This window comes from Molossus molossus, unplaced genomic scaffold (assembly GCF_014108415.1).
Source record: "Molossus molossus isolate mMolMol1 unplaced genomic scaffold, mMolMol1.p scaffold_m16_p_8, whole genome shotgun sequence".
Classification (NCBI taxonomy): domain Eukaryota; kingdom Metazoa; phylum Chordata; class Mammalia; order Chiroptera; family Molossidae; genus Molossus; species Molossus molossus.
Genome location: NW_023425402.1, coordinates 50,575,529 through 50,597,902, shown reverse-complemented (window position 1 = coordinate 50,597,902; position 22,374 = coordinate 50,575,529). Strand labels below are relative to the sequence as shown.

The 22,374-nt window shown below is 36.1% G+C and overlaps 1 protein-coding gene across 14 annotated transcripts in view; it reads right to left on the bottom strand.

Annotated features, from left to right (window-relative positions):
* Positions 1 to 22,374, bottom strand: part of HACE1 (HECT domain and ankyrin repeat containing E3 ubiquitin protein ligase 1) — a 109,550-nt gene that overhangs the window by 76,621 nt on the left and 10,555 nt on the right. For 9 of the 14 annotated variants that reach the window (XM_036247987.1, XM_036247986.1, XM_036247991.1 and 6 more), the window contains 3 exons: positions 22,166 to 22,270; positions 16,707 to 16,782; positions 4,620 to 4,751 (listed from right to left, as the gene is read on the bottom strand). In XM_036247987.1, the coding sequence (XP_036103880.1) occupies positions 4,620 to 4,751; positions 16,707 to 16,782; positions 22,166 to 22,270 (313 nt within the window). Of the gene's footprint in view, positions 1 to 4,619; positions 4,796 to 16,706; positions 16,787 to 22,165; positions 22,271 to 22,374 lie in introns of those variants that run through there. The other 5 variants (XM_036247992.1, XM_036247995.1, XM_036247996.1 and 2 more) reach the window with 4 other exon arrangements.

Below are 22,374 nucleotides of genomic sequence, written 5' to 3'. Positions count from 1 at the left end.
TAACTTAAGCACTAAGAAAAATGGCCAACTCACTAATCAGTGACTGGTTTATATAGGTCTTCTCAAGAAATCTGTCCACAAAATTATCAAGACTTGGAACCCTTATGTAATTACCTAGCAAAAATCAGTATTATCCAGTTGTGTAGAAAAGAGCAGAATAATAAGAGAACTTTCTATTATTTGCTCACATTTCCTAGAAGTAAAAAAAAGAATTCTAACAATAAATAAAATTACTCTAAACCTAAAAATACAAAAAATAAGAAATATTTGTCTATCTACCTTTGCGCCTTGAGGCTGATCCAATTAATGTTTTTGCAAAGCTTTCCATTAAGCATGGTTGTCCATTATATAATCTCTGGGTGAAAAGCTTGGAAGCTGGCTAAAGCTATCAAGAGAACTGACTGAACATAGGTGAGCAATGTTCCTTAACAAGCCTATAATTTCAGCAAAAAAAAATGTAGTCAGTTCTATTAAAGATAGTGTATAATACCAGTGTCAAATGACTGCTTTTAAGTTTCAGGAGCTTAAATTTATTCTAAACAAGGTTCAGCTACCATTTTATATATTTGTGAAGCGTGATTTTCAGTTATACAAATTTAGCAATGTAAAATTCATTCTGATAAAAATAAAATCCTTTTATAAGTAAATTGAAATTCATCCATAAACTAATCCTGCTGTGTACTCTAACTTATGTAAACTGACGCTAAACCATCTGATAGTTCTCTAGGGTTTCCAAATCCAAGGTACTCCAAGATAACAGCAAGCAACTATTTTTATCAATTTAACACATTAATAAATTTTAACTAGTGACAAAGAAAAAAGGTACCAAAAAGTCTGTTCAATTTATGGTCAAAAAAATTGGAGTCAATTATATCTATATAAAAGAATATGAGGTTTCACTACTCTTTCTATAAAGGAGGTTAAAACTCAAACAGCACAACAGCTTATTGAACAAGAGTAAATCGATTAAGAATCCAGACAGTGCTTTCTATATTTTGCTTACAGAATCACATCATCCACACTAATAATGGAAGGAATAGTGCTCTTAAGTGTCTTCCAAAGTGTTTACAACACTTAATTATGTAATCAGTAAACAGAATATACCTTAGGAGGTACATAGGCAGGGGAAGAAAAAGTAGCCATATAATAAACCAGCTGAATAATCAAATCTGAAATGATTTGTTAAAATCAGTATCAAAAGACAAAGCATAATTTTAGTATTGTACAGCTAATTAACAACCAACCTAAGGAAAGTTATAAAGAATTGCATTACTTAAGAATTGTTACGATCATTTCTTTGACCTGATCACTTATAAATACGAATAGTAGTAGTTTAAGATCATAGTGCTATTATGTTACAAGGACCACCACTTCCTTCCAACAAGAGGATGATGAGTTCTTTGTCTTGGTTTATTGCCAATAAAACAGATGCATCTATATGAAATCATAGCAAAGATTACTCAATTTATTGGTTACAACAAAATTTAATATACCGAATCTTTTAACTTAAAATATATATATATTTCTTGTCATTAGAGCAAAAATACAGCATTCAAGATTTACCCTAAAATGAGATTGGATTGAAACTTCAGAAGATATTTATCATATAAGTCTCTTTAATTTAAAAAGAAATTATATCCTTTTTAAAATGTTTTTAAATAGTTTCTTTTTCCCTCTAAAGTTTTATATTTCATATTATAAAAATACATAATCAATATGAAAGTTTTTAAGCTTAAACATAAACTGAAATCTTAAAACCTATGTCTACATGGACACCAGTATCAAATATCTTTTAATAATTTTATGCAAGAACTGGCTACTTTGAGACAATGAAAAGGCCATTTTCACAGTCACTATGATAACTGACCAAAGCATTTTAGGCCCAGGATTCAACTTATGGGAAGACATACAAAGGGTTACAAAATTCGCCCTGGCTGGTTTGGCTCAGCGGTTAGAGCGTCGGCCTGCAGTCCAGAGAGACCCGGGTTCAGTTCCCGCTAAGGGCATGTACTTCGGTTGCAGTTTGTCCCCGGCCCTGGTTGGTCGTGCGGGTGGCAGCCACTCGATGTGTCCCTTCACGTCGATGTTTCTGTCTCTCTCTCCCTTCCTCTCTCTCCCTCCCACTCTATCTGTACAAAAAAAATGGAAAAATGTCCTCGGGTGAGGATAAAAAAATAAAAAAATAAAAAGGGTTACAAAATTCAATAATCCCTATCCTGTAATAACTTATCATATCTTATAACCCAATAAATCATATCTAACTCAAGATAAAAGAATATGCTTATCTACTGAACTTTGAACATAGGCCAGATATATATGAGTAACTATGAGACACAGGTAATATTAGCACAACTGTCAACACAGATTTTTAGAGGGTAAAAATTCAGCCTGGAGGCTAGAAGATAGACTAATTTTTCAAGATTCCTTCTTGCCCTAATTAAAGAAGAATTAAAGATGAATACAATAATTCAGAAAACAGTTTTAAACATTATCAGTATATGATCCTTGCAGATAACTATAATTGGTCAACTATGACAGAATGGAAACTCACTAATACAATCTACCACAAGTCAACATGGTTCTTAGTACACTTCCTCCCCTAATATATCTGCAAAATCTCACCCTGTAAAACTCATCAGCACAGTGAAGTCAGGCTCCCTATAAATCTTCTGAGAATACAGTTCTTCAAAGGCATTTGGCTATGAGGAGTTCTCCCGTACTTTACCACACCTGCTTTAGGTTGCAACCATATGGAATATATTATACTTATACTAACTACCTTTCAATAACTTAGAAGGCAATTCTAAATTTCTAATGCAGCCTGTAATGCACATGTTTTGAAACAAAATTTTCTACATAATTCTCGCTTCATCACTGATTCAAGGCAGCTAAAATTAGCTTTTGTAGATCATTTCTAATCTGAATTCTAGTTATTTCCTACAAGTTCTTGGACAATAGGTAAGGTTTACAATCTTAGTACAGGACACTCCACTTATCTGGTATAACACAGTGTTTACATTAAAGTAGGTGCTGTTCTGTCCTATGAGAGCTACTAGCAGGAAGACTCATTCTCTAATTGCTTAAAAACCTGGGCCACTAAAAAGTAAAACACTTCAGATCATTTTCTGTCATAGAGAATATTTTTTAAATTTAATAGTATGGACCCTGAGAAAGTAAAAACTAATGAGAAGGAATACTCCTTGGAAACACTGGGTTAGTTTTCAGATGATAAAAGACAAAAAAATTAAAACAAACAATGATGCTCAGATGAAATTATAGGAAAGGAAAAAAAACACACAATCCTACATACCTTCTTTCATAAACTCTTATTAAATATGAGACAATGTCGCCCTGGCCAGTTTGGCTCAGCGGTTAGAGCGTCGGCCTGCGGTCCAGAGAGACCCGGGTTCGGTTCCCGCTAAGGGCACGTACTTCGGTTGCAGTTTGTCCCCGGCCTTGGTTGGTCGTGCGGGTGGCAGCCACTCGATGTGTCCCTTCACGTCGATGTTTCTCTCTCTCTCTCCCTTCCTCTCTCTCCCTCCCACTCTATCTGTGCAAAAACATGGAAAAAATATCCTCGGGTGAGGATTAAAAAAAATAAATAAATAAATATGAGACAATGTCAACCTTGGCCTCACTATCTTAAAGTAAAATATTCTGTAAATTGAGGTCATACATAAAGCATCTAAACATGTAGGATCCTACATCCTGAACCCAGGTTAGGAAAAAATTGTTTGCAGAGATGGAAATCCAAGATTCCACTAAAAATTCTCCCAACAAAAAGATTAAGACTCAAACAGTATACAAAAAAATAAATATAAACAAACAAACGTGGTTTGTACTTGGTGGTGGTGGTTTTTTGTTTTGGGTTGGTCTTTGTTTTCGTTATTGTTATGGTTAGCAAGTAAATAAATAGCATTCTATTATCAGTAATAGTAAATGTGAAAAAAACCTGAAAGTAAAAAGGAAATTATATCAAAGCAGAATTTCACCTATAATCTTTAGCTAACAACCTTTATATACGGCAGCAAAGTCTCCAAATGAGAGAGAAAACTATTAGTAATTTTAAAAGCCAAATGTTTGTACATAGAAATAACAAAAAAGTGTTGCTATAAAACAAATGCATGATTTTACAAATCTAGAGTCAGAAAGAAAACTGTCATTCTAGTGCTTGCATCATATTCCAAGACAGTAGACAAATATGATAACCCAAGTTTAGCTATTTAAGCAATGTCAGTATTCACTTTCTTTACTATCTAATCCCAAGAACTGAGCCTTAGTAGTAAAAAATAAAATAAAATATGAACGTTAGTTGATAAAACTGAGAACAAAATACAGGTGTTAAAATACATGTGAACATTACTTTTAAAATTTTAATATATTCAGCTATTTAAAAATAGATGAATCAGAAATAAAGTTGAAATCCAAATTACAAATTTTTTAAACAGATTTAAAAGCACTATTTTCTATTCCTTTTTTCCACATAAAATATATTAATCAGAAGTCTGTATGATGCAGAAATGTTGTAACAAGATTTTGCTATGATGCTTCATGTTCCCAATTATGCACAGTTTTCAAAAATAAACACATGCAACTTAAAGTTCTCCAGCTAAATTTACCGTCTTGTGACCATTCTGGCAGGCCACATGCAGCGCTGTCTGCCCCATTGCGTCCTCAACATCGACGTCACTGACATGTTGTACAAGGTCATGGAGTAGTTCTGTCCGCCCATTCACAGCCAGCCAGTGTATCTGTGCAGCCATTTAGTTACTTAACATTTATGCAAGAGTGTTGCATATAAAAACAACAAATAAATAATGCTATTATTTCCCAATTGTGAGCATAACATACACACTAAAATTAACATTTAAGCCTATATTTTTTTCCTAAGTTTTTATATGGGGAAAATATGCAACAAGATATAGGTTACACCATCATGTATTTCAAAATCAAGAACTTCATGTTTCAAAGTAATTACGTTTAGACTTAAGATCACCAAATACTCTGCTTCTTAGATGAACCTGGACTCTATGAAAAGCTTGTCTCTAGAGAAAAGGTACTGAATAGTTTTCCCTCCCCAGAAGCAAACAAGTTAAAAATTAATTAACACAGGTGTCATAGTCTTTACTTCCTGTATTCTACAAGAACTCATGTATCATATATAAATAATAAAATATATAGGGAAGATAAAAAAAATACAAACACCAATAAATCTACTGCTCAAAGATAATCAATGTTAAAACTTTGGACTATGCTAACCATGCATTTTCATTGGATTTTTTTTCCATTAAAAAACAGATCATAATGATTATGGACATGGACTCAGTAACAAGACATACAATTCCTATGGGCAAGAGAAATGGACTAACTGTAGACACAAAGCATCTTTAGCAAGGACAGTGAAGAATGTCTAGAGACCAGCCCTGTGGCCAATACTGATTGTTCTGTCTGATGTGAAATAGCCTATCTGCTGTATACTGTTCAAAGTCAGTTTTTTCTATGAACAATCCCTTTTTGTATAAATCAAAATGCTTAAAATCTGAATAAATGGAACTTAAAACTACTTTGTGGGAACATCAATCTGGGCAGGAAAAAAAGGCGTAAAATTTTGTTATTTCCAGTCTGTATATGCAAAAATAGGTTATCAAAAGGAAAAAGAAACAGCTTTCATTAACTAGTATTAAAAAAATAGGTTTACATCCTGGCCAGTTTGGTTCAGTGGTTAGAGTGTTGGTCCACTATCAGGTTTGATTCCAGTCAAGGGCACGTGCCTAGGTTGCAGGTTCGATCCTGGGCCCTGGTCAGGGTCATGCAGGAGGCAGCCAATCAATGTGTCTCTCTCACATCGATGTTTCTCTCTCCCTCCTTTTCACTCTATCTAAAAACATCAATGGAAAAAGGTTTACCAAATATGTTAATCCATCCTTTCACATAAGCTTCACCTTTAATTTTAAAGATTCCCATAGAATTTAGTTATTTTATCTTTTAGCCATATGAAAGTTTTTCTTTCCAACATATGTTAAAAGGAAAGCCAATTATGAGTGCAAATAATGTAATATTCTTCTGTAACTCAAGTCTTAAAATATTCCATAGTGTTAAGCAAAGTTTCCTCTTGCTTGATACTAAACTTGCGATATATATATATATATATATATATATATATGAACTTGTTTTAAAATGGCAGCTTGAACACAAGCATCAGATCTACTTCTTTCCCAAACACCAATGAAATGACAATAAAGAGTACTTTATCTTAAAGGACATACCCACTACAATAAAAAAAAAAAGACTACAATAGCAACAAATTTTGGAAGCTGGAAGCTTTTGTTTAACTTGTCAGAACCAAAAGCTGAACCCTGAACCAACAGTAGAGAAAGCCAAGGACAGTGATTCAGATCACAGAACTCTTAAAAGACTTAAAAAGTCAGTGTTAATCACCTCTTGAAGCAGAAGTAAATATGGAACTAAGACCAGATCAGCTGAAAGCTTATTTAATAAGATTTAGACCCTTAGATCCCCATCCCTCTGCTACTCTGCATGCCCAGCAAATGTCCCTCCCCAGTCTGACAGGACACACGAGGCTTAAAAACAAAAACGTCTAGATAAAAGACACCAAGCACATTGAAGCAAGAATAACACACTTAAAAAGGAAGATGAAGTGAAAGTTTACACACTGAATACCGAAATCCCACAGCATTCTCTTCTACCCAGCATCCAGAATGCTAACCAGCTCAAGTAAATGCCTAAAGAAACTGACGTCAGGAAGAATCCTAAAGGCAAATGCCCAAGCAGATGACCCTACACTGATGCCCAGTGAACAAACTTCACGCATTCAGAGCTTTTGAACAGCTTTTTCTGGTTCTACCAAACATTTGATAAATGTGTCTAATTTGAAAGACAAAATAAACAAAAAGCAAAAAGTAGAGAAGAAAAGAAACCATGAATATTCAAGAAAAAACTTCAAAAGACAAAACTCTATTTAATACTCTCAGAGACAACATACAGACTACAACTTTAAAACATGAACAGGATACCATAACTCTCAGAAATTAACACTGTAATTAGAGACATGTAAACTCAAAAGAAGATTTTGAAGATGAAGAAAATATTGAGAAAGTCTCCCAGAAAGTCTCCCACAAAAAGACAAAAAAATGGAGCAACAAGAGAAAAGGCAAAAAAATTAAAAGGCTAGCCCAAGAGCTCCAATATTCAAATAACATGAATTCAAAAAGGAAAAAGGGAAAACAGAGGAGTGGAAATCATCAAATAAATCATTTATGAAAATTTCTTATGAGTTCCCATTACATGAGTTTCCAGGTTGATAGAATGTCAGTACTATCCAGCCAAATGAATAAAAGTAACCAAAACTTAGCCATATAATCATGAAATTTTAGAACACTAAGAACAAAGATTCTGTAAGTTTCTAGAGAGCAAAAAACAAAACAGGTTTCATTAAAAAAAAATCAGAATCAAAATGGCACCAAACTTCAAATCTGAAACCCAGAAGACAACAAAGCCATGCTTTTAAAATCCTAAGGAAGGCTGGCCGGTGTGGCTCGGTGGATTGAGCGCCGTTCCATGGACTGAGAGGTACCATTCAATTCTCAGTCAGGGCACATGCCCAGGTTGCGGAATCAACCCCCAGTAGGGGGAATGCAGGAGGCAGCCAATTGATGTTTCTCTCTCTGTCTCTAAAAGAAAAAATCAATAAAAACATATTTTTAAAAATTAAATAAATAAAAATAAAATCCTAAGGGAAAACAATGTTCAGCCTAGAATTTTACTGTCAGCTAAATTATCAATTACAAAATCAGACAAACTCAGGCTCAAGTAATAATTCAGTCATGCAAAGTATCAACAAATTTGCCTCCTCTAGATCCCTTCTTAGTTAACTACTGGCAAATATGCTCCGGCACAGTAACAGAATAGTTATCAGAAATGATAGCTATAAAAACTATATAACAACCCCAAAACAGGAGAAAGGCAAAAGGAATATCCAGGATATTCCAAGTAAGTGTGAAGCAGGCCTAGAAATAAACCAATCTGGCTTAGAGGACAGGAGAGACTTCTTCAAAACTAATCAAGAAGGTACTGAATACATATTAATGAGGCTATTTACAAAGCTCAGGAAAAGTTTGGTAATGAATTAATAATTAAGTACTTAGCCCTGGCCTATGTGGCCCACGTACAGAAGGGTTCTGGGTTCGATTCCTAGTCAAAGGCATATACCTGGGTTGCAGGTTTGATCCCCTATTCTGGTCCAGGCATGTGCGAGAGGCAAGCAACTGATCTGTCTCACATCGATGTTTCTCTCCCCTCCCTTCCCTTGCACCCTCTCTCTAAAAATCAATGGGAAAAAAAAATATGCTTGGGTGAGGATTAACAAAAAACAAATAAATAAATAAAAAATAATCAGGTACTTCAAAAACTTGAAAAAAAATATAAGGCAAGAAACAGAAATAAAAGACATACAGAATGGAAATTAAAACTATTTCTATTCATAGATGACAAACAATGCCAAGCAATCTACAGAAACCTCCTAGAACTCATAAGTGAGTTTAGCAACGTCTCAAGACACATGATCAACACACAAAAAAACAATTGCATTACTATATATTGTCAGTGAACAGAAACCAAAACTAAAATCATAATACTGTTTACAACAGCTCCAAAGAAAATAAAATACTCAGCTGTGCACTTAAAACATTTACAAGATCTGTATGCTGAAGAGTACAAAATGCTGATGAAAGAAATCTAAGACCTAAATAAATAGTGATTTATACTGTGCTTATAGATATGAAGATTCAACAAAGATGTCAATTCTCCCCAAATTGATATATAGGTTTAATGTAGTTCCAATAAAAATCCCGGTAAGGATTTTTTATGTTATAGACAAGTTTATTCTGAAATTTATATGAAAAGGCAAAGGAACCAGAATAGCTAACACATCTTACCAAAAATAAGTTTAAAATTAGAAAGAAAGAAAGAAAGAAAGAAAGAAAGAAAGAAAGAAAGAAAGAAAGAAAGAAAGAAAGAAAGAAAGAAAGAAAGAAAGAAAGAAAGAGAAGGAAGGGAAGGAAGGGAAGGAAGGGAAGGAAGGAAGATAGATTACTCTACCTGATATTAAGGCTTACTATATAGCTACAGTAATCAAGACAGTATGGTATTGACAAAGGGACAGTCACATACATCAGTGAAACAGAACTAAGGACCCAGAAATAACCCCATACAAATATGCCCAACAGATTTTTGAGAAAGATGCAAAACTGCTTTCATTCAAGACGAATAGCCTTTCAACAAACATACTAGAGTAACTGGACTTCACAGGCAAAAAGTGAACCTAAACTTAGTTGTCACATCTTATACAAATATGAGTTCAAAATAGATCACAGACTTAAGATGTAAAATCATAAAACTGTTTGAAAAAAGATAGAAAATCTTCACAATCTAGAGCTAGGCAGAGTTCTTAAACTTGATACCAAAAGCACAATCCATATAAAAACTGATATAATGGACTTCATCAAAATTTAAAACTTTTGTACTACAAAACACCCTGTTAAGAATTTTAAAAAGCAAATTAAAAAGCCCTGGCCGGTTTGGCTCAGCGGTTGGAGCATCGGCCTGCGGACCAGAGAGACCCAGGTTTGGTTCCCGCTATGGGTACATACCAAAAAAAAAAAGCAAACTAAAGATTTGGATAAAATATCTGTAAAAGACTAGTGTCTTCAATATATCAAGAATTATCATGCCCTGGCCATGTAGCTCAGCTAGTGAGAGCATCAGCCGGATACACCAAGGTTACAGCCACTCTAGAAAAGTTAGGCAGTGCTTTTGAAAACTAAACACGAAACTACCATACAACCCAGCAACTGCATTCCTGCGCATTTATAGTAGAGAAATGAAAATTTACGTTCACATAAAAAACCTGTACACTAGTGTTTATGTTTATAGCAGCTTTCTTCGCAATAGCTCCAAACTGGAATGGACTCAGATGTCCTTCCACAGGTGAGTGGTTAAACAAATAGTGATACATTTACACCAAGCAATACTGGTCAGTAATATAAAACAACGAATTATTGATACACGCAAAAATCTAAATCAATCTTCAAAGAATATGATGAGCATACAAAAGCCAATCCCAAAAGGTTTCACACATTATGATTCCATTCAGATATTCTTGAAATGACAAAATTTTAGAAAAGAAAATCACATTAGTGGCTGCCAGGAGTTAGTCATGGGGGTTAAGGGGAAGAAAGGTATGGTTAAAGGTATGGAACAGGAAACGTCCAGAGTACTGACTATGGTAGGGGACCCATGGACCTACACAGGTCATGAAACTGCACAGAACTTAATACACACACACACACACACACACACACAGAGGTAAAACTGGGTACAAGTAAAATGGGAAATGAATAATATTGTATCAATGTTAGTATCCTGGTTGTGATATTATATTATACTATGGTTCTGTGAAATGTGATCACTGATAAACTGGGCAAAATATACAGGGGATTTTTCTGTATCAGAGCGTCGGCCTGCGGTCTGGAGAGACCCGGGTTCGGTTTCCGCTAAGGGCATGTACCTCGGTTGCAGTTTGTCCCCGGCCCTGGTTGGGTCGTGTGAGTGGCGACCACTCGATGTGTCCCTTTCACACTGATGTTTCTCTCTCTCTCTCTCTCTCTCTCTCTCTCTCTCTCTCTCTATCCCCCTCCCTCCCTCCCTCCCACTCTCCCTCCCTCCCTCCCACTCTCCCTCCCTCCCACTCTACCTGAACAAATTATCAAAAAATGTCCTCAGGTGAGGATAAAAAAAAAATGGGCAAAAGAGCCCTGGCCAGTTTGGCTCAGCAGTAAGAGCATCAGTCCATGGACCAATGAGTCTTGGGTTCAATTCCGTTCAGGGGCACATGTCTCAGTTGCAGTTCATCCCCAACCCTGTTCAGGGTCCTGCGGGAGGCGACCAGTCGATGTGTCTTTTTCACATTAACATCTTTCTCTGTCTCTCTCCCTTCTCCCTCCCTCCCTCCCTCCCACTCTATCTGAAGATAAATGGAGAAATATCCTTGAGTGAAGATTACATGAACAGACACTTCTTCAAAGAGGACATACAGATGGCCAACAGACATATGAAAGGACACTCAATGTCACTAATCATCAGAGAAATGCAAAGTAAAACCACAATGACATATTACCTCAGACCTGTCAGAATGGCTACCATCAATAATAACCAAACAAGTGCTGGCGAGGAAGGGAACTCTAGTGCACTGTTGGTGGGACTGCAGACTGGTGCAGTCAGTGTAGGAAGCTGTGTGTAGTTACCTCAAAAGAATTAAAAGTGGAACTGCCTTATGACTCAGTGAGTCCTCTTTTGGGAATTTATCCTAAGAAACCCAAAACCCAGGCAGCTCACTAAAGGGCCCGCGCACGGACTTATCGGACTCTCTCCCTCTAAGCTTGGAGGGGAGGCAGCTCAATGGGCACCAGAGACATAAAGGGAAGAACTGAGCTGTTTGGCACTGGAGCGAGGGCTGGAGAGGGGGCTTTCTCCGGGACAAATGTGCTGTCAGAGGCCTTTGTTCCTTTGGTGAGCCCTTCCCTGGGGCGGCAGACAGTCACCATATCTGAGACTCCAGCAACCTGGCTCACACTGGTAGCCCCGCCCTGGTGACTCCCTGAGAACCTCGCCCCGCCCCACCCAACTTTCAGGCCCACCCAAGCTGTTGCCACTTGCTTAACCATAAGATTGGCCTGTCTTGGATCCTGCTTCAGGTTTTTCCTAAATTCTTTCAAACGAGCAGCATCTGGTCTCAGCTAGCCCCATACCGCTCATTAATTAATACACAGAAACAAACACAGGGAGGCAGCCAAAATGAGGAGACAAAGAAACAGGTCCCAAATGAAAGAACAGAACAAAACCCCAGGAAAAGAACTAAGTGAAATGGAGATAAGCAACCTAACAGATGCTGAGTTCAAAATACTGCTTATAAGGACGCTCAATGAACTCAGTGAGAACCTCAGTGAACTCAGTGAGGGCCTCAAGAGCATAAAAAAGGACCAATCAGAAATGATCGATGCACAGTTAGAAACGAAGGAGACTTTAACTGAAATAAAAAATAATTTACAAAGATTCAATAGTAGAGTACGTAAATCCAAGAAGCAAACCATTGATTTGGAATATAAGAAAGCAAAAAACGCCCAATCAGAACAGCAAAAAGAAAAAGGAACCCAAAAAAATGAGGATAGTGTAAGGAGCCTCTGGGACAACTTCAAGCGTGCCAACATTCGCATCTTGGGGGTGCCAGAAGGAGAAGAGAGAGAATAAGAAACTGAAAACCTGTTTGAAACAATAATGGCAGAAAACTTTCCTAACTTGGTGAAGGAAACAGACATACAAGTCCAGGAAGCACAGAGAGTCCCCAACAAGATGAACCCCAAGAGGCCCACACCAAGACACATCATCATCAAAATGCAAAAGGTTCAAGACAAAGAGAGAATCTTAAAAGCTGCAAGAGAAAGGCTAGTTACCTACAAGGGAGTTCGCATAAGGCTGTCAGCTGATTTCTCAAAAGAAACTTTGCAGGCCAGAAGGGAGTGGCAAGAAATATTCAGACTGATGAAAAGCAAGAACCTACAACCAAGATTACTCTATCCTGCAAAGCTGTCATTTAGAATCGATGGACATATAAAGACTTTCCCAGACAAGAAAAAGTTAAAGGAGTTCATTACCACCAAACCGTTATTATATGAAATGATGAAGGGTCTTTTTGAAGAAAAAGATAAAATATGAACAAACAAAATGGCAATGAATACATATCTATCAACAATGGAATCTACAAACAAAATGAACAGGAAGAACAGAAACATTCTCATAGATACAGAGAACATTTTGTTGGTTGCCAGATGGGAGGGGGGTTGGGGGAATGGGTGAAAAGGGTGAAGGGATTAAGAAGTACGAATTCATTGCTAGACTGACAAACCTCAAAAGGAAAGGGGTTGGGGGGGTGGGAAGAAATAAACCAAAGAACTTATATGCATAACCAATGGACACGGACAATAGTGTGGGAAAAGGTGGGAGGGGGGCGGGAGTGGGGAGGAGGGGGTCAATGGGGGAAAAATGTGAAACATCTGTAATACATTCTATATTCAACAATAAAGATTTTTAAAAAAAAGTGGTAGAAAGGTGATTTTGAAGGTGAAGGTGGGAAGGGCTAGCTCTCTACCACAGGATATTCTTTAGCAGATCTTGAGAAAGAGCACATACAGAAGCTGAAGATCTGTACAGTGATCCCCTTAACTATACATGCCACAGGTCTTGTCTTCATGAAGCCCAGGGTTATTTGAATGCCAATTAAGCTGACTACTCTAATGAAGCATGTTCTCTCATTTCCAAGCCTTTGCCAATCTATTCCACAGAGCAAGAACTCTCTTCCCCACTCCCACCCCTACAAGCACCACTTTTAACACTCTACTTTGTCCCTTTGGCCTCAGCTCACATGCTACTTCCTGGGATGCTTCCTCTGATGCTCTAGGTGAGGATGGATCCCCTGCTATAACTTCCATAGCTCTCCTTCTCATATTGTGACGTTCATTACACTGTGTCACCAATGCCTGTTGACTTTCTTGTTTGGAGATGACAAGGACTGGGGTCAGTGATGTTCACTACTCTATCCCCATACCAGCAAAGTGCCTACCTAGTACATAGTAGGTATACAAGAAATTCCTGGTGAAAGACACATGAAGAAACATGGAGTCTTTTGTGAAAGTGACCAGCCTAGAAAGTATGCAGGCAACAATTCTCTCCCTTTGTAAAAAATGTCCTGGGGCTCTTGGCTCCCGACTGAAGGTTACTTCTATCTCAGAAGCACTTGGCTTTACTCCCCAACATATTTGGTGATAACTATTCAATTCTGTGGCAGCACATTTTAACCATCCTGGCTTCCTTTAGGACCGGGATCAATCAGCCCAACTGTTGAATTAATTCCACCATGGTGGTCTGGGACAAGGCAGAAACATGCTTGGTGGTCAGAATAGTATCCAAGAAAAGAAGGCACACCAGCCTGGCCAGTGTGGCTCAGGGGACTGAGTGTCATCCCATGGACTGAGAGGTCCCTGTTCAGTTACTGGTCAAGGCATATGCCCAGGTTGCAGGCTCAATCCCTGGTGCAGAAGGCAGCGATCAATGTTTCTCTCTCTCTCATTTCTTCTCTCTAAAAAATTCGATTAAAAAAATCATATTTAAAAGAAGGCACATCACACCAGTCAGGGCCACAGGAGAGAACACCAGAAAGAGAGTATAATATTGGTTTTCTATTTTTCTATAACAGACCTTATAAAAGCAAATGACTCTTTAAATATAAGCATGAATAATTTTTTAAAAAATTTTTTCTTTATTGATTTTAGAGAGAGGAAGGGAGAGGGAGAGAGAGATAGAGACATCGATGAGAGAGAACATCAGTTGGCCAACTCCTGCATGCCCTCCACTGAGGATTTGACCCACATCCTGGACATGTGCCCTGACCAGGAATTGAACTGGAGACTTCTTGGTGCATGGGTTGATGCTCAACCACTGAGCCACACTGGCCTGGCCTAAGCATGAATAATTTTTAAATAAAAATTAATTTTTAAAACTTTCCTACTATATTTCCCTTAAAGTTCAGGAGGGGAAGAAATCAGCAGATAAAAACTAATGTGATTAGCCCTGGCCAGTTTGGCTCAGTGGTTAGAGTGCCGAAACACGGACAGGAGAGTCCCGAACCACGGACCGGAGAGTCCCGGGTTTGGTTCTCACTAAGGGCATGTACCTTGGTTGCAGTTTGTCCTGGGCCCTGGTTGGGGTTGTGTGGGTGGCAACCACTTGATGTGTCTCTCTCACGTCGATGTTTCTCTCCCACGTCGATGTTTCTCTCTCTCTTCCTCCCTCTCTCCCTCCCGCTCTATCTGAAGATACATGCAAAAAGGTCTTTGGGTGAGAATAAAAAAAAAAAACTTATGTGATTAAACAGCTATGTTAATATTAGACATCTTATCTTGCCTATAACTAGATAGTGCCCTAAGGATAAATCTATATCAGTTCCATAGTTTTATAAACCTCTGTGATATTAGTATATAACTAAGCAACTGTAGATATTCAAAATAATTTTTCTTTACAGAGCAGATAGTGTTATATTGTCAATATATAACAATATCTGAATTATAACAGGAATTATAGATTCCATATAATCATGATTGAACTTATTCTTTAATACATCATTCACAGAATAATTCAAATCTTAGGGAAGCTGTTTTTTGTTTGTTTGTCTTGTTTTGTTTTGTTTTTTACGCTATACCTCCAAATCCCCACTCCTGCCAAAAAAATTTTTTTAATCAGAAAGGTCTTTTTTTTTTTTTTTATCCTCACCCGAGGACATCTTTCCACTTTTTGTACAGATAGAATGGGAGGGAGAGAGAGGAAGGGAGAGAGAGTGAGAAACATCGACGTGAAGGGACACATCGAGTGGCCGCCACCCGCACGACCAACCAGGGCCGGGGACAAACCGCAACCGAGGTACATGCCCTTAGCGGGAACCGAACCCGGGTCTCTCCGGACCACAGGCCGACGCTCTAACCGCTGAGCCAAACTGGCCAGGGCCGCAATATTCTTTCTATTCACAAATTAACTGATTCAATATCTATAAATATCACCAAAGGAAAGTAAAAAAAATTTCAGCTTTATTGAGATATAAATGACAAATAAAAGTGTAAAAATGTTTAAATATATAATGCAATGATTTGATACACATTATAAAAGGATTCCCACCACTCAATTAATATACCCATCACCTCTCACATAGAAAGGTAAAATGTAGTAAGTGAAGCATCTTCTGTCATGACTTCAAAATACTTTCTCAATAATAACAAAATTCTATTTGTCTCTCCTTCTAAAACAAATAATGCTTCATTAAGTAATGACAATATGATTAAAATTTTTATTTGAACAATGTCTTCAGAAATATCCCATACCATCTCCCTATAATATCTATGTGCATCAAAAATATAACAGTGTTTAAGTGGCATGGCAAAATGAATAAAAATATTAGTTTAAATAAAACATAACATATTCTTCTAAAAGAATATAGACCAAAAAAAAATATTTTTTTTTTGTATATCCCCCTAGTGGAAACCGAACCCAGGACTCTCTGGTCCTCAGGCTGACACTCCAACCACTGAACCAAACCGGCCAGGGCTAGACCAAAATATTAACACTGATTATCTCTGAGTTCAGGGAATACAGGTGAGTAATCATTCTCTTTGTTACCTTTTTTCCTTTCTGCCTAGCAACCCAACTTTCCTACAATGTACATATGAAAAGAATTTAAAAGGACATAATGAAAAACAACTTTCCTATAATGAACTCATAACACACCTTGGCAGAGGTGCTCCTAAAAGTCCCTTGAAAGTCAATGACAAAAGCTAGGGAAATAAGACTTTAAAACAAATGAAAAGCATAAACTTAAATAGGAGAAAAAAGGAGAAATATGGTAAACCATATTTTCTTTTAATAAATATGGCTGAGAAATATACCTAAAATCATTCTGCATCGTCTTAATTATCACAAAGAAGGAACTTTCAGAAACACTTGTACTATACTTTGCATTACTATCAATCATGTTCAATATTATTTTCTAAAATGCATTTTATGAATCTCATGAAATTCTTAGCACTTACTGCTGTAAGGCCTTCATTATTACAAATGTTGACATCAGCACTGTATTCTAATAATTTACTCATGCATTTCTTCTGCCTGAAAAGAAAGAGAGACAGTCACAAATAATTGATACTATAAAAATAAATAACAATTACTTTGCTGAAATATTAACTACATTCAACATTAGTTGGCGGTAAGTATCAATATGTAAATAAACACTATAACACTTGAAATAACATACAAAAGTGTTCTATGACTCAAAAATAATAGATAAAAAAAGCACAATAAGATTTTCATGTCATTTGGACAAATTCATCATTCAAAATGCTAAGGAATTTCTAGTGTTGACTGAATGTTTGAAATAATCTTACAATATAACGTAAGTCTAATGGAAGGAGAATGAATATAGCAAAAAGATGTCTCAATGTTGTATCCTACATTCCTGATTGCAAAATATCTAAAAGTTAATACTAAGATGAATTATAAAAACAAGCACAAATAAAATGCATTATGCATTCCCATGCTCACTTCATTTTTTTTTTTTAATTACTTTTACTATAGTAAAATACACACAACATAAAATTTAGCATCTTACCCATTTTTAAGTGTACAGGTCAGTGGTATTAAGTATATTCATACTGTGCAACCATCATCACCATCTATCTCAAGAACTCTTTTCACCTTGTAAAACTGACACCCATTCAATAATAACTCTCCATTCCCTCTCCCCCAGCCCCTCACAGTCACCATGCCCCTTTCTGTCTCTACAATCTGGGCTTATTTAAGCATCTCATAAAAATGGAATCACAGAGTCTTTTTGTGTCTGGCCTAATTTCACTCTGCATAATGTCCTCAAGACTTATCCATGTTTTAGCAAATGTCAGAATTCCTTCCTTTTTAAGGCTGAATAATATTCCAGTGTGCGTGTATATCACATTTTGCTTATCTGTTCATCTTTCAATGGATACGTAGGTTGCTTTCATTTCAGCTATCATAAATAGCTATGAACATGGGTATGGAAATATTTCTTCACGACCCAGCTTTCAATTTTATTGGGTACACACCCAGAAGTGGGATTGTTGGATCATATGGTAATCCTATTTTTAATTTTTTGAGGAACCACCAAACTGTTTTTCAGAACACCTATAGCATTTACATTCCCACCAACAATGCACAAGAGTTCCAATTTCTCCAAATCCTCACCAACACTTGTTATTTTGTTTTGTTTTGTTTTGTTTTGTTTAAGATAACCATACTAATGAGCGTGAGTTAAAATCTCATTATGGTTTTGATTTGCATTTCCCTAATGATTAGTGATATTGAGTACCTTTTCATGTGCTTGGTGGCCATGTGTTTATCTTCTTTGGAGAAATGCCTACTCAAGTCCTTTGCCACCTTTCGAACTACCTACCCATTTTATTTGGCTCACAATGTTTCCTGTTAGCCTGATCCATTACTAGTCATTACTCAATATATATTATTGAAAATTCATGCTTTGGAAACAAAGTGATACACACATGCCTGCGTGCAGGCGCACGTGTGTGTGTGTGTGTAATATCCATTTTATTTATATGCTTTAAGAAAATATAATATAATCCACAGCATAAAAGTTTATCATCTAGTTGAGTAAATAATGATAAACTTAAAAATACATAAATGTTATGTGTAACAGTATATTATGTGTAGTATGTTATATAATATAGTATGCATATTATGTATATATAGTACTAATATGAGTATAGTATCTACATATATAGTATAAGATATGTAGAGTATTTAGTACATACAGTATATATGTGATTTTATCACTATTTACTCAGTTAGATCATAAATTTCTTCATGCCATGGATTATATCACATTTCTTTAATCAACTCAGTACTAAGCATAGCTAGGTATTCTCAATAAAACTTCATTATTAATTATTAATCTTATAAGTCAATAGCTAAAAACTTTATTGGCTGACTAAATCTTTTAGAAGAAAAGAATGAATTACTTTTCTTGCTTTAATTTTTGTGTTTGGAATAAAATTAAATGTCATTTAAAATTAGCATTACAATCAAAGAAAGAATAATAAAGCTCTGAGTAAATATACAAGTTTAAACATTTACAAAATTCCTTCAACTAATACATTGTTATGAAAACCTTCACAAATAAATCTTCAATAATCCTAAAACAACAGACCAGAGAGTCCTGTCTGGTATCTCAGTCCAACAGAATTTTAAAAATGAATATTGTTTAAAATATGTATGCATGTGTATGTTTGCATGTTGTGTGTACCCATACTGCTGAATTTAAAAAACCTATTCACAAGCCTGTCCTGGACTACTAACCTATTGCCAAAATAAACACTTAGATGGAAATGGACTAGTGAAACAGTCCCAAAGAAGTGTTTAGGGTAGAGCTCATTGAAGAAAAATAGCAATTCATGTTTCTCTTCTCAAAAATGAACTGCAAAAGGTACAAAGCAATATGAGAGAAATATATGCCCTTTTTTTTACTTAATCATTATTGCTACTAACCAGAACCTGAAATAGGTCAAAACAACTCACTAAGTGAGCACCTATTTTGCTAAAAATTGAAGCTAAAATATTAACTAATACATGGGCTCTGCCCTTTATGAGCTCATAATCTAGAAAAACAGAAAAAGAAAAAATCATGTTTCAAATCTGACCAATCTGATACCTAAGGATAGAGAATAATTTTGAAGTTTTCCCTTTTAACATTCTCATACAATTGTGAGCAACACTGGATCCTCCAGTTCAGGAAGCAACTATTTTCCAGCCCCAATACTGTAACACTTATAGGAAGCTTATGGTAAGTCAAATGACAGGGACCTGTCATCCAAGTGCTCAATGGCAGCCTAATCAGTCTTCTACTGGAAAGGAGGGCAATTCAGCACAAATGCATCCAGCACTAATGACTAAAGAGAAATGCTAAATAACGCAGGCTACCTGGCAATGACAGCTAAGGAAACAAAACTAAAACTAACCCTAAAAAACAGAGAGACCAGCAAAAGGGGCATGGCACAATTCCCCTATGACTTATGCTTCAGTCTATACAAATCCGAACTCATAAAGAAATTGAAATAAAAAGCCATTTCTGAAAACATAAGCAGCTACAGAAAGTAACAAGTACTCAAGTTGCTTAGCAAACATTAATTGAGCACCTGTAAGTTGTGCAAGGCACCTATTCAATAAATCATAAAAACAAAATAGTTAAGTATTGAAAAACATCCAAATCATGTTATATTAGGGTTATGAACTCTTCTTATTCCTTTTTCACTAATTTGCCATGTGAATCACGCAATCTCTCTCATATTTCTTCATCTTTAAAATGTAATGGTCTCCAACTTAAATGTTCTCACTGCCCCAAAAAGAAAGATAAATATGTGAGTTGTGAAGTGATGGTGATGAATGTGTTAATTAACTAGATGGGAGGAATCCTTTCACAGTGTGTAGATATATCAAATCATTTCAATGGATACCTTAAGTATCTTACTATTTTATTTGTCCATTCTACCTCACCAAAGATGGGGGGGTGGGAGGAGTAACAGTCTCCTAAATGACTAAGTCTTCCTAGTACAATGGCAGTGAACACTTTAGCCCTGCTTTGCACCAATCTGTCCTGTCATTTACAGTTGTTGAGACAGAGTACTGAGATATTTTTTTATATGTAACGTTTTCAAAGAACTTTGTCACTATCGTACCAGCACCAGGGATAAGGTATCTAAATCTTTAATACAGCAAGAAAATAAATAATTTACTCTATGTTTGAGTGTGACACCCTACAACATAATAATGCGGCCACATGTTATAAAAACAATTGTTTAATCAGCAAGCTGTTACCTAAACTAGTTCATGTACTAAAGTAGAAAACAAGGAAGACCTGATGGTCAAATGACTATGCCCTTCCCAGTCCAACCAAGACATCACTAAGGTTCTTGTCTTTTTGGTTTCCCTTTAATCCTTGTATGCAAAAATTTGTCTCAAATTGATATAGTAGACAGTTTTAGCCCCATATACCTACCTAGAATCCCAGTTCAAAAGAGAAAACAAAAATATTTTCAAAAGTAATAAAAAAAAAGAGACACATAGCCCTGGCCAGTTTGGCTCTGTGGTTAGAGCGTTGGCCTGCGGTCCAGAGAGATCCAGGTTCGGTTCCCGCTAAGGGCACATACCTGGGTTGCAGTTTGTCCCCGACCCCAGCTGGGGTGGTGTGGGTGGCAACCACTCGATGTGTCTCTCTCACATCAATGTTTCTCTCTCTCTCTTCCTCCCTCTCCATCTGAAGATAAATGCAAAAATGTCCTCAGGTTCGGATAAAAAAATAAAAGAGAGACACATAGAAATATACAGTCATGAAGAAGTTTTATAGTATTAGAAAAATGTTTATAAGGTCCTCAAACTCAGAATCAAAAACTACTTATTTTAATTTTGAACATAATTCCAAACATTTTTGTCTGGTATCTCAGTCCAACAGAATTTTAAAAAGTTAAAAAACAGTGGTAGAGGCAGACACAGAGATGTGATATCTAAAGTTTTTGACAAAAAAGGAGAAGGAAACCAATAAAAAGTATAGTAGAATTTAAAAACAGCACACAATAACATAATGATGTTCATCATGATGACCAGAGTTATCAGGAAAAGGCAAAAATAAATTCACATTTTGGAAATACTACTTTCATAATGGGAAAAATTTGATTTCATAAAAAAAATTAAAGGAGAGCTAGCAAGCAATTATTTATTCAGGAGACATTTTGTCATAACTAAAATGAAAAGCACTTTTGGCACTGAAAGGAGTAATCAACCTTTATCAAGAAAGCTTACCCTAGTTCTCTCAAATAATTACTATAAGTAAATTAGATATAATAATATTTATTCTGGCCCTGGCCAGGTAGCTTAGTTGGTTAGATCACTGACCCAACATGCCAAAGCTTTGGGTTCAATCCCCGGTCCAGGCACAGAGGAAAAACAACCAATATAATAAATGCATAAATAAGTGGAACAACAAATTGCTGTTTTTTTATTTCTCTCCCTTTCTCGCCCCTTTCCCCACCCTTCCCCCTTCCTCTTTCACTCTAAATTCAATGAATAATAATAATATTGACTCTGTATTTAATTCCATAAATACAATTAACTAAATAAGCAATTTGGAAAATGCACCATGGAATAAAACATGGCAAAAGAGTAGCAGGATTAAAGAACACCAAAACAAAAAACAGTGAAAAGTATGCTTTTCAGAAAATAAAATGTCACTATAATACAAGTAAAAATGAACTTCAACAAATATATTTTCAAGAAGAAAAATATCAGTAAACAATTTCATAAATTATTAAATATAAGTTATTTGAAAATTGAGTATAATGACCCAAGACCCTCTTACCAAGACCAATATTGGGGGTGGGGGGGTTAAATCAAGGTAGAGTGCCTTGAATACTGATAATACAACTTAACCTACTTAAGGAAACAAAATATTTACCCATTTCTAGCTGCCAAATGAAGTGGTGTACAGCCTGAAATATCCTGATAGTTAGGATTTGCTCCTTTCTTTAATAGCAGAACCAAGCACTCCACAGATCCACAACTAAAACAATATTAGAAACAGATCAGATACATTCAACAAACAGCCACAGTGACATAGTTTAATTAGAGAACAAAAAGCTCTATTAAACACATTATTTTTGAGGT